Below are 18,335 nucleotides of genomic sequence, written 5' to 3'. Positions count from 1 at the left end.
GCACGTGACATAGTATGTTTCAGAAGATCAGAAGAGATATCTACTGTCTAATAACTGTACCTTTATTGTGCACTGGAAAATGCAGTTGTCGCCTCCCTAGCTTTGTCTCCAAACCGTCAGAAATTTTGTGTCAGAGTACTTTGTAGAGGTGAGAGGGCACTCTGTGACATGATAATTGTTAGGAAGGGGGAAAGCACAGTGAATGGAACATTTAGCTTTGATTCTTGTTGTTGCATTCTGGTAGGATGATTTGTGTAGTTGCCCTCATTGCATGTTCAGCATGTCAATCAAGCCAGGCTGAATAACAAAAAGGTAGGTTGTGTCTGCAAGGTGAAAATAACTGAATAAATACATAAATAAAGAAGGAGCCCTCTGAAAGCACAAACCTCCACCGAGGCAGCTCACTCTCTGGGCTGTATTTACTTTTAATGAAATAATATTGTATTTTGTATATGCTGATTTTGTTTTCTTTGTTCTTTTTAAACATACTTTAACAGGTTTGTAGAGCAGTAAAAATTCAGATAACTGTAGCATGGCAGATGCTTACTTTGATTACTCAAACTGGAGTTATTGTATAATACAGTATATTTCTAACTAACCAGGGACCTCATTCTCTTTCTCTTTCTTTAAAATTATAACTCATTTTGGGGTCAACTTGAAAGAAAGGCAGACGTGAAGCATAGAAAGTTAAGGTCAGAAGTCAAAGGTGACATATTTGAATGCAAACTATAATGTGATATTTAGAATCGCCATATATCAGCATGTATCATTTCCTAAATGTTGCCAGTACAAACAAAGGCAGCAACATTTTAAACACAGTTTTAAAGATAAAAGGCGTTTTATGAAAGTTTGACCTTATTTGACCTTGAAGGAGAGGTCAGAGGTCAATTGTGACATGATATTTTAAATCTTTATACAGTACTTTCTATATGTTGACAATACACACCACACTTGTAAGAATCATAGTTATAAATCCCAACCTGACAGAACACCTTTGGAATGAACACCTTTGGGAGCCTGTGAGCCAGACCTTCTCAGCCAACATCAGTGTGTGACCTCACAAATGTGCTTCTGGAAGAAAAAAATCCCATAAACACTCCTAAACCTTGTGGAAAGCCTTCCCAGAAGAGTTGAAGCTGTTACAGCTGCAAAGGGTGGGCCGACATCATATTAAACCCTATGGATTAAGAATGGGAGGTCACTCAAGTTCATATGCGTGTGAAGGAAGACAGGTGAATGTTGGCATCCAAAAATGTCACATTTGACCTCTGATTTCACCATAGAGCCAAAGGTATTTTCTAAAATGTATTTAAACTCGTTTTATTAAAGTAGCAAAAGAACATCGTCATTTAAGATAAACGGGAAACATATTTTAACGCCAGAATGATCTCGGCAGCGGGAGCAAACGGGGTTGTTTGCTGAGGCAGCGCTCCTGGGCACTGCGTGCACACCTGCAGCTGCTTCTTCTTAATTAAATCCTCCTTGACCCTCCCTGTTCAAACCAAACCCCTGAAGCCGCCTGTGCTGCCGCTGGGATGGCTGAGTCCCGGAGAGTTCAGCTGTTCGCTCAGAGCAGTGACGCGCCCTCTTATTTCAGTTCGCCTTCGGACAAAAAGTGCGCGCAGGGGGGAGAAAATGTCTCAGACCGACCCGCTGACACCGAAACGGTCCGGCTGGTCCTCGAATTATTTGAGCCCGACGAGCGGAGCTTCCCGGAGTTCAGCTACAATCAGCTTATAGACGACAAGGTGGGGTTTTTTTTTTTTTGTCACGGTGTCCACCTCCCTGACCTGTGACCAGTCAAGATAAAACACACTCATGGCTCTGCTTTGTCTAGATTATGTAAATATGTTTCAGGCTTTTAGCTAACCGCCCAGATTTATAAAAATATTTAAGGATGTAGGCATTTATACACACACACACACACACACACACACACACACACACACACACACACACACACTTCAGGTTTAATTCAGTTTGAACTACATTGATACTTAAACAGCAGCGTTTTCTCATTTTTAGAATAAATTATTGTACAAATGAAGTTTTTGTTTATTTGTCTTTTAGCCACGTCAAAACTAAGTAGCCTTAGAGCCAGGTCTGATTAGGTTCAGTGGGCCAGAGATCAAAATGAAAGCCTTTTGATAAGTAATACTGACCGTGCAGCAAGAGGCACTGACTGACATATTTCACTGTTTCAGATCAGTCAGTCAAAAGATGGAGGACCCCTGAGCAGACGTGAAAAGGAAGAAAAGAGGGAGAACGATGAAGTTGCTGCCATTGCAAGAAAGCTGGAAGAAAAATATGTGAATATTTTTTTTTTTTTGTCCTGGTGTAAACAGGTTGTTTTTTAAAACATATTATTAGCCTATATGATTCCATCAACCTGTGAACAAAAGATGCTGCTCACTATGATGATGGTGCAACAACACTTTGCATCCTCTCAACACAGGGTGCCAAACCTAAGAAAAAAAAGGACCGCATCCAGGACCTGATTGACATTGGATACGGTTATGATGAAGAGGATTCTTTCATTGACAACTCTGAGGCTGTGAGTCAGTGTTTTAAAAATGTTCTCACAGCTGGTGTCAACTCGTCTTTACTTGCACAAAGCCGCAGTTTGGATGACAGACACTGACCTCACTCACCACTGAATAAATGTTTCCTCTGCTCATTGCTGGAGCAGTTTACATGAACGCTCTCGAAAGCAAAGTGCATGATATTCCTGCATGCTCAGAAGAATGATCGCAATCTTCATCCATCTCCCTTTAAATGGCTTCACTTATGAAAATTAGGGGTCCCTCAATAGTTAGTTTAATATACTTTTTTTTTTTTTTTTAATTGATAAAATTAACTTAAAGCAAAACATTACTGCTTTTTTTTTTTTTTTTTAGTATGATGAGTTTGTGCCGTGCTCCATCACCACCAGATTTGGTGGATTCTACGTGAATTCGGGCGTGCTGCAGTTCCGCCGGGCTTCTGATGCTGAAAGCGATGATCCCACAACTGAAGAGACAAAAGTAAGCCGTACGACTGCATGCTGAGATGGAGAATTTGGCAAATCTACTGAATAGATTTTGAGCACATTTTTAATGGTCCTCATGCGCAGACAAATTTTTTTGCATGAATGTTTTGGTTCTTTAGAAAGTTTCTGAACTGTCTGATAAACACACACCTTCAAACAGAAACGTAAACTCAGTGATGGGCAGGAGAAGCCACAGAAGAAACGGTGCAGAGCAGGTGGAGAGATGGCAAGCAGATTGGATCCGAAGTTAAGGTGGGGCCGACCAAAGTCATTTAACCTTTTCTCCAGAGTTGGATGCTGATGCCATATAGCTGACGTATCAACACTCTAAGTAATTTCCTTGTAATGTGCTTCTGTTGTAGCACTTTGTCTGAAACTGGGCAGGCTGATGAGCTGAAGATCAGAAAGAAGAAAAAGGCTGTTAGGACTCTGAGTGTCACCAGCATGCTGAAAAAGTTTCAAAAAGAAAAAGAGAGGGAGCGACAGAAGAAAATGAGAGAGAAGGCGGCTGCAAATTTGGGTACAGCAGCAACCCCTCTGTTCCCTGCAGATGCAGGTGGGGGTGGAGGCACGGGGCTGACTGACCCTCTCCTCAGTTTAATTGGCTCAACTAATGACCACGCCCTGATCCAAGCAGCCAGCACAGTAGATTTTGATATTGATCTGGACTCTTTATTAGAGGTCAGTGAAGAGACCCCACCTAAATCACTTCCTCAGCCTGCTGTAGAGACACAGCTGATCCAAAGCAAAACAGATGATCCAACACAGCTGAACGCTTTCTCTGATGCCAAAAGCCTGACTTCAAATTCAAAGATTAATTTGCAGCAGAAATGTCAGCCGGAGAGAATCCAGCTTCTGTCAGAGGCCAGCTCAACATTACAGAGCACCCCGCTGCTAGAGGGGCTTCCCCCAGCGCTGGAAGACAGCATCAGAAAACTCACAGCGGTGAGACTGATTTACACTGAAGTGAACATGACTGTATACAATGTGTACTGTATGTGATGACAAACTGCAGAATGGATGTACACACAATGTTCACACTGTGTTTAGGTTGCCAAGACATCAGAGGGGGAGTCAAAACTCAAGTTCTTCAATCCAGATATCAACTCAATCCTGCTAGAGTGAGTCTTCCCAGACTTTTAGATTTCATGCCCCACCTGTCATGACCCCGCACCCCACCCGGGGGATGTGCCTCACAGTTTGAAAAACACTGCACTAAACTAATATGAGGAAACATTAGCAGGATATGCCAAGATTAAACTTTACTAAGTGCAGCATCACAGAGCTGCTGGTACGGCTGCATGCTCAAAGGTAGACAACCCAGTGGATGACTCTAATCCTCTAACTACATGTTTACCTGTTCCACCTGAGGTACTGAACATGGTGATTAACTGCACTTTTCTGCTCTCTTGGTGTCTTGATGCAGTATTGAGTTGCAGTGTCGGGAGCAGAGTAGCTCACTGCGCTCCAAGGTGTACACACACCTGTCGTCTTTCCTGCCCTGTAGCAGAGATACGCTTCTCAAACGTGTAAAGAAACTGTTGATGGCACAAATGGTAAGTGCCCACATGTTCAGTTGCCTTTCTATTACACATAGAAAAGCAACTTAAGCTTCTATATTTGTGTGCTGTTTATAAGGAGGAGCCCCCTGGAGTGGAAGATCCCATGCAGAAACTCAGGGAGGCCATTGGAAGATCTATGCCTGAGCAGATTTCATGTTTCCATGAAGATTGTCAGGTATATGAACAAGTCAAGACTTCAAAGTAAGTTCATAAATATTACATTTATTCTTGGAAAATAAGGGATGTGGCAATTCCTAGACTATCCAACAACTGGGCTGTGACCATATTTAAAGATTGCAACCTTTTAACTTGAAACTTTCTTGTGGTGATTTAAGACTTACATTGTTGATCAAGCAGTTAATTTGATTTATATGTAAGAAGTCAAGTAAATGCATAATTTGATAGTTGATGTAAAAAGTAAAATCCAGATAAGGCTGTCAAAGCTCATGCTAAGGATTTCACTGCATTAAAAATCTATACATACAATACATTGCCATTATGTGATGAATCTTTTTTTTTTTGATTAAATCTTAAAGTTGTGGTGAATTTTTAAAAATGTATTTTTTAGGTGCCTACGCTGAAGCCTTTCACAGGAAAATGACTAATTCTTTAATGCCTCACTTATAGTATTGCGTGATGGATACCACCAGGTTATACAATAAAAAGGCAGGGGACCCTGCATGAACATTACTCTAGTGTATGTACACAGTTTGCCCTCAGTGACAATGAATTTCCATTTTTATCTAAAGGGCAGCAGAGGACAATGATGAGAAAACTGGAAGAAAAGGAGGTCCTAAGAAAATGTTCAAATGGAATGAGGAGATCAGGTAAGGTGTAAAGGTCAATAAAGGGGTTAATGATTTTAAATTTCCCTGACATCTTTTAAACCAGGGCTCTTCAAATCCAGGCCTCGAGAGCCCCTGTCCTGCAGGTTTTAGATGTGTCCCTGATCCAACACACCTGAATCAAATGGTTCAATTACCTCCTCAGTATGCAGCCAAGTTCTCCAGAGTCCTGCTAATGACTTCTATATTTGACTCAGGTGTGTTGAAGCAGAGACACATCTAAAACCTGCAGGACAGGGGCTCTCGAGGCCTGGAGTTGAAGAGCCCTGCTTTAGTGCATGAAAACTGAGACCTCAACCTGTTCTCTCATGTAGAGAGTGCTTGGGCCAAATGTTGAAAGCAAAAGTGGACAATTATAAAAAGGAAAGAAAGGGGGACCAGGAGATTGAAGAGCATCTCAAGATCTGGCTCGACAATGAGGTCAAACCACTTTGGCCAAAAGGGTGGATGCAGTCTAGGTACACAATAATGGCGCAGATGGACATGTTCGGTCATGAAAACTTAACTTCGATATTTAAACTATACATGTGCACCCTTAGCTGATTTCTTTTTGTTCTTTCCCCACCCCCTTCCAGGGTGCTGATGAAGGAGAGTAGGAAACTGTTAGATCTCTCTTCGTTACTGTGAGTGCAGTCATGGGTGGAGGTTTTTTCTTGCATAAGTTTCTACATGAAATGTTAAGTCAGTTTACCAACAATGCAAATGCTGTTTCACATGTATTTAGAGTAAAGAAAGCCAAGTGTGAGAAGAAACAGTCGTTTGCTTTCTCAGATGGCTGTGATGATCATCAGGGAACTCCACCCCTGATGGGGGAACTGTCCCGAGGAGCAGGTTGTGTCTTTACTGAAGGCTCGGATATCCCCAGTTCTGTTGCTCATAAGGAAGGTGTTGCCTTGAAAAAGGGTGAGGTCCAAAAAGTGGGACTGGATGTTGGGGCCGCTACAGATGCAGAATCAGACAAATCTCAAGTTGATGCAACACCTACTCCCGCTCCTCTCCTGGATCTCCTTGCTGATCAAGCCCTAGCTCAGGAGCAAACCCTCCCAGTGCTTCACGAGCTCCTAGCAGAAGCTGCAAAGAAACATTTTGTTCAGCGCTGGAACTTTTTGGAGATGCAGAGTCCTCTCCTTCCCCCTCCTCCTCCTCAGTCCAGCCCAGTTGGTTTCCCAGTGAGCAGTACATGTGGTGACGTTTTGTCTCAGATGTTTCAGGCTGGAAACATCAGACACGTGGATGCTGTTCAGGTGCAGAGCTTCTCTGAAGATACTACTACTAAAACATGACAACTTTGAACAAAGACATGCAGTAAGTTTTATTTACTTTTTGTTCTAACATTACATTGACTCTGAATTTAGAGTAGTGCCAAGTATGTATAGTAACCTTGTGTGTAAAATCAGTGGAGTGACACTTTTTTTTTTATTTTAATTTTATTTATTTAAAGGAATAAAAGCCCTTCACTTATTTGGGGAATAAATTGGACAGCACTTCTGTAGTGAACATAGTTGAACTAAATGACCATAAATGCTCAAGATGACAAAATGTAACATCCTAATAACTAGAAATAAAACGAAATTCAAATTCAAAAATCAAAATGTTCATGTTTGACAATATAAAACATCATTGTAGCTTCTGGGTTCAAGAAGTGAAGCAAATACCAAAGTGCCTAAAAACTGCATGCTGAGAGGTGAACCTTGTAGTTGCACGAAGGCTTCTGGGCCAGTAGATGTCTGTGAGAAAATGGCCCCAGCTCATTTTCTCTGAATTCATTAAGCACCTTCTTAATGAGTTCATCGGCTCAGTTACTTGTTTCAGGTCATATTGGATAAAACATTAAATCCATCTGGTAAATTATGGTCATTCTAAGAGCCACAAAGGATTATCCATGACGTGTTGGTTGGTGAACGACTTGAAAATCACAAGTTAGTCAGTCAAGGAGTGTGCAGTTTCACAGTAAGAGCCACCCTTCAGTCAATCTGACTCCAAATCCCAAAGATGGAGACGGTGAATAGAGTAAGGCTTCGTTGTGGGACAGAGCCCAAACCAATATGTGATGACATGGTTGCTACGTCCATATTTTATGCAGTCTGTTTGTCATAACGTAACACATCAGTACTGCAAGATGCCTTATGTATACCAATAAGTTTCAATGTCAATATAAAAGCTGTACAATCAACATTTTGTCAAGTAGATAAAAATGTTTTTCAGATGGGAGCAGAGTCTTCGGAGATGGACACATGATGGGATTCTAATGGAGTAGTTGTAATACTTAAATCAGCACTGGTTAAAGATTTTATATTGATCTGACTCTTTTCCCTCAGGCAGGTTCTTGGATGTTTAAGTATGAAAGTAAACGGTGACAGAACTGGCTCTCTGAGAAAAGCAACAAAATGACATCCCACCACCTGTCTGATTCTGACAAGACCCTCTGCACCTACTCTACAATCATTTGTGAAGATAACCTTTTAATTTCAACTTGTTTCAGAGGCTTTGAAATGTAAAATATACTTTGAATTAATACATAATAAAGAGCATAGAATAAGCATTTATTTGGTGTTTTGTTTCCTTAACATGTTGTACAGCAACTGAACATTTTAATAGTGAAACATGTTACCAACCTGACTGAGGCTAGTAACAAATGAATCCTTTATGCAGTTGAGTCAAAACAGCAAAATCAGCTTGTTAAAATATTGAAAGGGGTGTACAAATGACTAAAAATGTAAGTGTTGAATAAGGATGTAAATACAAAATATCTCAACAAGCCAAAGGGGCCATGAGGAAGTGGAGGGTTGCCCGCACACAAAGAGCAGCTTGTTAGGAAGTCAGTCTCTTGTACCAATTGGGTGCAGCCTCTTCTCTGATAGCGAACCCAGACAGTTTCCAAAAGGGTGTGGAGCGAAACACCTGGTCACTGAAGTCCTGAACTTCAGTTGGATATCGGCAAAAACTAATTTCTTACTAAAGCACTACTTAGTGCCATCAAGTGATTGTCATTGGTTCATTTTGTTAGCACAAAGTCAAAAGTTAGGAACAGATTTGCTTGCATGATGCCATGAAAAGTGGGGCTTTGTTCAGCCTGGGACTGACTACACTTTGGAATTGGTCCAGATCCAGAAAGAATCCTTCCTAAATGTCCTGTATTAACATTGCAGGATAGGGCGTAACTGAGCATGTCTTCACAGATATCAAGTGGTCATGAAACACCATCTTGATGTTCAAAAGAAAATAAGACAAACTAGAACCAGATCTCTCTTCTGGACACTGCCGTCTCACCTTTGTTCCAGTTTCTGCGCTTTATAAGTAAACTGCGTCTAACTAAAGCGCACTGTCACAGACCCATGAACAATGAGTGACAAAAGACTAGAATGTGAATCTTTCTAGAGTAACTTTCAATCTGAAAGATGTGAACTTTCCCTTTTGGGCAGATTACATAGACAGCTTTACAGCATAAGAGCATGTACCTGGACAGTAGTTCTCCAAAAAACAAGAGCTGCCTCTGCTTTTAGTGAGACTCCACTGTCTTTGAAATGGACATAAAGACATTCAGATTTAAAGCGGAGCCATTTGGGCATGAGGAGTGACACGATAAGTGGTTGTGGTAGTTTATCCAAAAATGGAAAGAAGAACTGTAGATCATTGGTGTTTTGGGTTTTTTTTGTTTTTTTGTTTTTTTTTTTAGGTTTTACAGCCAATTAATCATCTGGGTAAGAAAACCAAGCAGCAAGAAATGTCCATTACAGCTGTTTGCAGTTCCTAGAAAGAAGAGAAGAGAAGTTTCAGTACTGGAGGACTCTAACATTTCTGTTCAGTTTTCCTTTCATGAACTTCCATGATCATGTAACAGGAACAAGCAGGAATCTACCTCTGACAGGAAGGATTTCCACTTCCACTGTAAAGTTTTTTGGAGACAATCCTTCAGCCTGGATTGTGTATTTTCCAGCATCCTTTTTACTTAAATGAGAGGGCAGAGTAACTACCTGCCCATCTCTGAACCAGGTCACTGATGGCTGTGGGTTTCCTGTCACCTCACAGGTGAATGTCTTGCCCTCTGTCACCATCATTTTTGGAGGGCAGAGGAACTCTGGTGCAACTGAGAGAAAAAATAAATAGAAATGGAAGAAAAAACTACATTTAATCTACTAAAGGAACTTTCCCCCACAACAGTTCTACTCAATGCTTCAACTTTACAGTTAGCAGGTGTATTGCTGTAGAACAAAGAGAGTGCAGTGCTGTTTGAAGTAGTTTGGTTATGTGATTCTCAGGAAGCAGAAAAACGAAATATTACACACATGAAATAACCCTATCCCACTGATAATGACACCGGCCTGTGATGAAGATGGCAGAACACCAGCGCAATGGTGTTTTGGCAACAGTGAACAAGGCAAACCTTTCATTATGTAGTCTGTCAGTTCTGTTGACCAATCAAATCTGATTAGGCTTTGCTTACATGTAGGTAAACAGTCTTTGGAAGACTGAGATGGACTGTATTTACTGAAATGCAATTTCAAACACCTGGTTACCACCTGGCAATGAATTGGCTTTGCAAAATGTAACTGGATTGGTAAACAGTGGTGCATGGAGCGGAAAGTCCTCAGCTGAATATTTGTTATCAACGGTCCACATATATGGACTACACCAGAAGCTCTGGTGGTCATTTACCCCAGACGATAAATCAGTGGAGTATAGCCTATGGGTCCTGAGATTGTGCCCACCCAAGCATGATGCACAAGGATTATCCACACCTGGAACATTTTCTATTTGTGGGCTGTTCCTTACTGTATTTTCTACATTGTTTTCACTCCCATGTAAAAAAATCTTTTTTTCATCTAGCACTCTCAACAGTGCTGGTTCTACTTAAGGAGCTGTCAAGCTATTTTAAGTAGCTTGGGTGGGTAGTTGTTCAGTGATACTGAGAAAAAGCAGTTCATTCAAAACAGGCATGTTTTAAATAGGTGCTGCAGTGGTGCAAGCAAGTAGCTGACATGATGCGGCTTACAGAACCCCGAGAGATGTGGAGAGGGGGGAAGTACGGGTGAAATAATAAAAAAAAAAATCCACATGAGGCTCCAGCACCTCTCACAACCATGAATTGGATAAGTGGAAGAAAATGGATGGATGGAAGAAGCAAACCTCACTTAATTCACTCACAGAGGACTTTGGTGAAGAGTTTTTGTGATGCCACCACTGGAGGGGGTTGTGGTCCTTCAGGTCCCAGCTCCATTTTGGCTTCGCACCAGTACTCGGCTCCATTGTCCTCTTTACTGGACACGATGTCCAGAGTGAAGCTCTCAGTCACTGGTTTCTTCTCTCTGGAGTTATTGGACTGCAGCTGAGCCAGAATATTTTGTCCTCTGTAGAAGGTCACAATGAGGTTTTCGACAGGTGCAACCTCTGTAACATTGCACTGCACAGTATACTGATCGCCCTCGATCATTTGCCCAGTGTGATTTACAAATGTGATGGATACTCTGTCTGGAGGCTCTGTAGAGACAGATTGGAAGATCAGCCACACATAAAAATGCATGTCAGAAGGATACTGTTCTTGTTGTTGACTTACTGTAGACTATTAGAGTGAGAGCAATATCACACTGTCCTCCCTGTTCAGCTAAAGCAAAGCACACAGGCTTGATGGTCCAGTTAGTCATCCTCTCGACACTCCAGATCAGAAAACCATTATATGTGATGACAGGAGGATCCTGGAGTTGCAAAAGGTCAAAAATCACAAAGCTATTCCAAACGTAATAAACAGTAGATAATAGCATTTTTGTTGGACTAGGTCATTAGGCATATATTTAAAATTTAACCCAATACAGCATTAAATAAAACAGTAAATCCTATCGTGATCCTTCAAACATTCTTGGAGTTTGGTGGTTTGGTCCTGGACAGGTCACTTTAGATAGCAGCATAGTTTTCCACAGACATTTCAGTGCTCACATGAGTGATGGTAGAAGAACATTGAGGTTGTGGTTCACATAAATTACCAGGATGGTTTGAACTTTTTTTTTTTATTGGACTTCTGTACAATGTATTACTTGTCAATGATGCACAAGATTATTCTGTATCATTACAACTGCAGCCGTATATCTGGACACTGGTAAAGAGAGAAAAGATAATGACCCTGATATCTTCTTTAGACTGATTGAATCCTGGACTTTGTTTCACATGTTTGTTTTTAAGATCATGAAGTTAATCAAGGAAAGGATCTGAATATGAAACTCATTCTGATAACAATACTCTCCAACTCCTCATCAATATCAGCACTTGTGAGTAAAAATCTCTCAACAGACAGATGAATCAAAGTTATACACTAGAGTAGACCTGCTTTGTTTCAGGGCTGCTTCACTGGATTGCATTTAATGATGCATGTACATCTAATCTTCTTCTTCTGCTCCCTTTAAAGGTAGCCATAGCAGATCATCTGCCTCTATCTCACCCTGTCCCTAGCATCCTCCTCTGTCACACCAACCCTGTTCACTACATCCATGAACCTCCTCTGTGGTCTTCCTCTTTTTATTTCCTGTCTGGCAACTCCATTTTCAACATCCTTCATCCAATATATCCACTGTCCCTCCCCTGCGTGTATCCAAACCATCTCAGCCTTGCCTCTCTAACTTTGTCTCCAAACTGCTCAACCTGTCCTGTCCAGCTCAGCCTCCTATTTTTTTGTCAGTGCCACCATCTCCAAGCCATGCATCATAGCCTTCTCACTCCCATTTTGTAAACCTTCCCTTTCACTCTTGCTGCTATCCAGGTGTCATAAATCAGTCTGACATTCATCTCCACCCTCTCCATCCTACCTGCGCTCTCTTCTTCACCTCTCTTGTTGAGAGGTAGACTCTTAAACTAATCTGCATCATTGCATATTCACCATTCCACCTGCCTCCCTCTCATTCACACACATGAATTCTATCTTGCTTCTATTGACTTTCATTGCTCTTCTCTGCAGTCTGTTCCTCCACCTCTCCAGACTCTCTTCCACCTGTTTCCTATGCTTAATACAGATCACAGTCTCATCTGCAAACATCACAGTACATGGAGAGCCCCTCCTGAACTCATCTCCCTGTCCATCACCATTGCAAAAAAAGAAGACGACAACCATCTGTCACAAAGCGACTGGCAGGGTAGACAGACAGTTAATCACTCACGCCTAGTTAAGAATCACCAGTTAACCTGGGGGTGCCCGGGTGGCTTAGTGGTGAAGCCGGCGACCACATACAGTCATGGCCGAAAATTTTCCAGAAAATGAAGTATTTCTCCCAGAAAATTATTGCCATCACACGTTTTGTTATGTACATGTTCATTCCTTTGTGTGTATTGGAAAAAATAACTGAAATCAACCACTTCCTATAACCATTAACAAGCTGCTTTCCCCTCTCAACTGGAATTTTGGACCACTCTTGTTTTGCAAACTGCTTCAGGTCTCTTATATTTGAAGGCTGCCGTCTCCCAACAGCAATTTTAAGATCTCTCCACAGGTGTTCAATGGGATTTAGATCCAGACTAACAAAACATGTGTGACTGTAATAATTTTCTGGGAGAAATACTTCAGTTTCTGGAAAATTTTCAGGGGTGCCAACATTTTCGGCCATGACTGTACACATGCCACGTTGCGGTGCGGGCAGCGCAGGTTCGAGTCCTGGCCTGTTGCCAGTTTGCCCACGTGTCTTCCCCTGTGTCTTTACCCCATTTCCTGTCTCTCTACTGTGGATAAAAGCCGCTGTGGCCAAAAATGGAAAAAAAAAATAAAAAATCACCAATTAACCTAACACGCATGTCTTTGGGCTGTGGGAGGAAGCCGGAGAGAACTCGCACAGGGAGAATGCAAACTCCAAAGAAGGTCTCTAGCCAGCCAGTGGGGCTATATTTAAAGCATACCATAATATATGTTGTTGGCTAATAATAGCTGGCAACATTTTAAAGGGATCTTGGTAACTAAACACTGACTGACCATTTCATTAGGTTCACCTTGCTAATGCTGCCTTTAGAACTGCCTCAATTCTTTGTGTCACAGATTCAATGAGGTACTGAAACATTCCCCAGAGATTTTGGTCCATATTGACATGATAACATCACACAGTTACTGCACATTTGATGTGACGCTCCTGTTCCATCACATCCCAAAGGTGCTCTGTTGGATTGAGATCTGGTGCCGGTGGGGGACATTTGAGTACAAGGAACTCATTGTTATGTTCAAGAAACCAGTTTGAGATGATCTGAACTTTGTGACATTGTGTGTTGTCCTGCTGGAAGCAGCCATCAGAAGATGGGTGCACTGTGGTCATGAAAAGATGCCAAAGCCTACCTAATATTCAGGTAGGCTGCGGCCTTTAGAGAGTACTCAGTTGGTACTAAGAAGCCCAAAGTGTGCCAAGAAAATGTCCCTCATGCCATGACACCACCACCACCAGGCTAAATTGTTGATACAAGGCATGATGGATCCATACTTCAGTTTCAGTTTCCTGTTCTTAGCTGACAAGAGTGGCAACTGCTGCAGCTTATCTGCTTCAAGCTTCAAAATGTTGGGTGTTCAGAGATGCTCTTCTGCATACCTTGATTGTAATGAGTGGTTATTTGAGTTACTGTTGCCTTCCTATCAGCTTGAAGCAGTCTGGCCATTCTTCTCTGACTTCTTGCATCAACAAGGCATTTTTGGCCAGAGAACTGCCGCTCACTGGGTATTTTCCATTTTTCAGACCATTCTCTGTAAACCCCATTCTGATGCTTAGTTTGAGCTTCAGCAGGTCATCTTGAGCATGTCTAAGTGTCTAACTGCATTGAGTGATGTGATTAGTCAGTTAGATATTTGTGTTAACAAGCAGATAAAAAGAGAGACCTAACAAAGTTGCCAGTGAGTGTATTTTCCAGTACACTTCACACTTAGTATAACTGTCTTTGCATTGATTATGAAGTTAATCTGTGAGTGATAATAGTTTTGGTGAAAATATACAGTTACCTTATAAAAAAAACTGGAGAATGAGCATATAAACCTTACATGTTGTTTTTCTCTCTGGGTGGTGTCTGGTTTTCAAAATATAAAACATAAACAATCAAGCAGGGATTAACCTACCAGCTGGAGATACCAACCCAGGACAGGAAACCCCATCCTTTTTATGGAGCAGTTAGCTTTGACTGGATCTCCATACCTATGAAAGGACATACACAGTTAACGGCACTAAATCCCCGCAGAGTGCCGATCTCCCGTTGCACCACAGATTTCAGAAGCTCAGCACGACAAGGCTGTAAGGTCATAACCCTCTGCACAATCTCTCTCATCAGCTGCACAGAGGTCCTATCTGTAATAGTCTTAGTATGTCTGAACAATGATGTCTGAGTGACACAAAGCGCTCACTTTACTGTCTGAAAAGGCTTTAAATTACACAGAAGGGTTAACAGTGGTGCCCAGACAAGTCAGCGCACACAGACCATTTATCACTGACCCCTGAACTAATCACTTGTTATTTTGCCATACCTGACCACCACAGTGGAGGGGGATAACTTTAGAGGGCAGAGGACTCCTTGTGTTGACTCTCCAGAGTTACTGATGAAGGGAGGGGTGGGGACAGGGACAGTTGGAAAGGGAAGTAAAATTTCCGGTAGAAGAGACGGTGTGTTGGTGAAAACAGGGGATGAAGTACCTGAGGTTAAAAGAGCAGGAGAAGGAGCAAAACACAGTAAGGAAATAACATTATAACCCCTCTCACACAGATGTGTTTCAGTCCCTTTCTTCTTTGTGTCATTTCTTTTCACTTTTGGTAAAGTGATGTCATCTTGAGACCTTTCTGTTATATTTGTGAACCTTATGTAAACATTCAGTGTGAGCTTTTGTCGCCCCCTACTGGAAGTGAAAGCAGCTACACAAACACGTCCATAAGTTTTTGGACAGTGACTTTGTTTTGTTTGTTTGTTTGTTTGTTTTGTTGCCTCTGCACACCAACACAGTGGATTTTAAATCAAACAATCAAGATGTGATTGAAGTGCGCACTTTCAGCCTTAATTTAAATGCTTTGACAAAAGTATTAATTAACTGTTTGTGAATTACAGCCATTTTTATATGTACGGTCCTATTTTCAGACAAAAGTAAGTGGACAACCCAACATTACAAACTAACTTTAAACAGAGATTGTTTGATTTTTGAATCCGCTGTGGTGGTGTACAGAGTAAAAATGACACTGTCCAAAAACTTAAGGACCCAACAAGAAACGGCCACACCAGTCAGTCACTGTCCATGAAGACACATTTTTGTATAAGATACACACAAAAACAAAAAATATTAGTAAGGGTATTGTCCATGTAACTGTGATGTTAAATCCCATACCATAAATAAAACCATGAATCAAAGGATGGATCTCCTCCTATGTTTGTCCTGGCACTGTAACCTGTATGATCTCATGAGTAATTTGTTCTGTCTTAACACAATACAGGCACGGGTCAATTGAATTTTGCCATCTCATGAAATAATACCCATTTTAGCTGATCTATTGTGAACCATTGTTTTATAGCATGCTGAATACACCCAGTGTGTTCCTCTGAGGAAGGAAGGACACCCTGCCCAAATCAGAAGAACTCGCTCCTCTTTTTAATTGACCATTGTTCCATCGAGTCCTGGGGTTGTTCTCCTGCCTATCAGATGATCTCACTCACAGTAGGCGTGCCGGCTGTCAAAATTTACAGTTATGTTTCCCATGTGCCACTTTTCAAAGTGAGCAGTGCCAGCTGTGTCAGCTTACAGGCAGTGGACTCTACTGAGCAAAACAGCATCAAAAATCTCAAAACTTGAAGACGGAATAACGTCTTTTTCTTTTTCTTCCTGATTCGCAGATCTTAGGGGACCGAATTACTGAAATCTTTAAGGAAAAGTCTGCTTTCAAAATGTGAGTGGCATGGAAGTAATATCAGCTAAATATGCCTAAAATCACAGATTTAAAGTTCTTATTATGCAGATTGGAGCCTCAGAGGTGTTGATGTTGTTATGTTTTCAAATGACTGCTGAGCCACTTTGAGTCCTCTCTAACATCATATTGCTTTTATAAGTTTAATTGTTTTGTATGATTAAACCTACAGCATGCACCTGCTAAGGCAGTTGGTTAAAGTTAGTAAAAGGTGTAAATTTCCCCCTCAGAAAAGTGGCCACACATAGTTTAACCACAAATCACAAATTTGCCTCAGGGGTCTTTACAAACTCTCACACACTTCAGACCCAGTTATGTCTGCGCTTAAACCTCTGAGGAATTTTGACCTTTTTAGTCCTCCTAAAACTGCATAAAACAAAACAAAGACACAAAGCCCCTCATTGTCACTTAACGACAATGTGACAATATGGCAGACACTTCAATCTTACTTTTTCAACTCATATGGCTGCATCACCTGATCTCCCTCTACACTGAACAGGTTCGTCTCATCAGGCCTGTCCGTAGCACCAATTCAGCTGTCAGCTCACTCACCTGAGCCAAAGAGGTGAAACAGCAGAAGTGTGATTATCCAGGATCCAGGAGCGCCCATCCTCCTCCGATGTCTTTTCGACCGCACGCTAACAGCTGACTGATACTAACAGTGCCAGAGTCTGAGACTTCTGAGGTAGCAGTGGGTACTTTTGGTTTTTGTGTAAGAGTGTGTGTGTATGTACACGTGCGTGTGGGTGTGGGTGTGTGTGGGGGGGGTGTACTTGCTTTGCTTCTGTGTGTCTGAAGTTGATGATGAGGGAGTGCCTTTGCTCTGGCCTCTGAAAACCACCATGGGCGTTCTCTGTTGGTATACGAAGAGAGGAAGGAAGGGAGGGTCAAGAAAAATGCGGTGTAGTGCTGCAGCATGGACGGCAAGAATAATTGTATGTGTGCGCGTGTGTGTGTGTAAGAGAGAGAGAGCTAGAGAGACAGAGAGCGGTACTTACACAGCAATACACTGATACAGAGCTTTTGAGAATAAAAAAGTGTCGAAAAAAGCACTGAAAAACCAGCTTCAGAATAAAGACATCTGATTGTTCTTCCTTTTTCACTCTGCCATTTTATTGTTGTATGTCAACATATAGCACCTCCATTTCACACATCTTCCTAAAACTTTTCTAATCGCTAATGTCATGTATGTGACGGATATCTGTAGTGTAGAGTTTATCACTGACTCAGCAGGTTTTCTTTCGGGGTCTTTGAGCTCTTTGTTTTGGTTTTACACTCTGGAGCTCCATTGTCTCGGTTCCGCCGACTCATTTACTGACCAGAATTACGCGGGGCTCTAAACGTGCAGGGTGAGGACGAGCAAAGAGCCATCCACCATCACCAATGACGCCCTCCTTCTGATATCATCTCCCCCTCTGATTACAGATGAACCGACACCAGAGTGGTACGACCAGGCGCAAAACAAAGCATTAAACGTTAAATTTAGCACAGTTTGCGGTAAATTGCGTGCCGCAATCTTTGGTAAATCAAGTTTTTGTGAGTCATTTAAATATTCTCCTCCCAGGAATCTGCGCTCTGAAAGGGAAAGTACAAAAAAGAAAAAAAAAAAAAAAAAAAAAAAAAGGCTGGTTTTTTTCATCTCCTGAGACCAGCTACAACTTGTATCTTCAACCTTTTTCACTCAGTGAAGTCTTTCATTTTCTTGGCCATTCCTTTGCTGTGGAAAAACACAGGTGACATAAGGGACATTTTTCCAGTGCAGGGTTTAGAAAGCTTCATTAAAATGACAGAATTAGCCCAGCATCACTTAATAAATGTTGCCCTTTAAGGAGGAAAACACATAAAGTCTTTATTTATGAATTAATGTCAAATAAAACCTAACACTACGCCAGCTTAGCTTTGTTTGGCAGCGTGTAGAACAAACCTGATGACGCTGCCTCCCAGAAAGCTTGAAAGTCAACCAAACGCATCCAAACTTGGAGGATTTTTCCAAGGTTGGAGGCAAGGCTGGCAA

General features: G+C 41.6%; 2 protein-coding genes across 2 annotated transcripts; one reads left to right on the top strand and one right to left on the bottom strand.

The window, feature by feature from the left end:
- Positions 1 to 1,517: 1,517 nt before the first annotated feature.
- On the top strand, positions 1,518 to 7,906 carry LOC115785287 (ubinuclein-1). The gene is made up of 14 exons (XM_030736843.1): positions 1,518 to 1,748; positions 2,205 to 2,309; positions 2,456 to 2,554; positions 2,898 to 3,038; positions 3,189 to 3,280; positions 3,391 to 3,973; positions 4,079 to 4,149; positions 4,455 to 4,584; positions 4,667 to 4,791; positions 5,340 to 5,417; positions 5,750 to 5,893; positions 6,011 to 6,058; positions 6,160 to 6,740; positions 7,754 to 7,906. Exons 1-13 carry the CDS (start codon positions 1,536 to 1,538, stop codon positions 6,716 to 6,718), a joined length of 2,388 nt encoding a protein of 795 aa, XP_030592703.1. The 5' UTR covers positions 1,518 to 1,535; the 3' UTR covers positions 6,719 to 6,740; positions 7,754 to 7,906.
- On the bottom strand, positions 6,920 to 17,081 carry LOC115785296 (hemicentin-2-like). Its single transcript, XM_030736853.1, has 7 exons — positions 16,874 to 17,081; positions 14,902 to 15,067; positions 14,500 to 14,575; positions 10,990 to 11,128; positions 10,581 to 10,913; positions 9,295 to 9,522; positions 6,920 to 9,185 (listed from the first exon to the last, which is right to left on the bottom strand). Exons 1-7 carry the CDS (start codon positions 16,929 to 16,931, stop codon positions 9,115 to 9,117), a joined length of 1,071 nt encoding a protein of 356 aa, XP_030592713.1. The 5' UTR covers positions 16,932 to 17,081; the 3' UTR covers positions 6,920 to 9,114.
- Positions 17,082 to 18,335: the final 1,254 nt, after the last annotated feature.

The sequence above is a fragment of the Archocentrus centrarchus genome, chromosome 1 (assembly GCF_007364275.1).
Source record: "Archocentrus centrarchus isolate MPI-CPG fArcCen1 chromosome 1, fArcCen1, whole genome shotgun sequence".
Lineage (NCBI taxonomy): Eukaryota > Metazoa > Chordata > Actinopteri > Cichliformes > Cichlidae > Archocentrus > Archocentrus centrarchus.
Note: the sequence above shows the minus strand (reverse complement) of the source record. Positions and strands in the feature narration are given on the sequence as shown.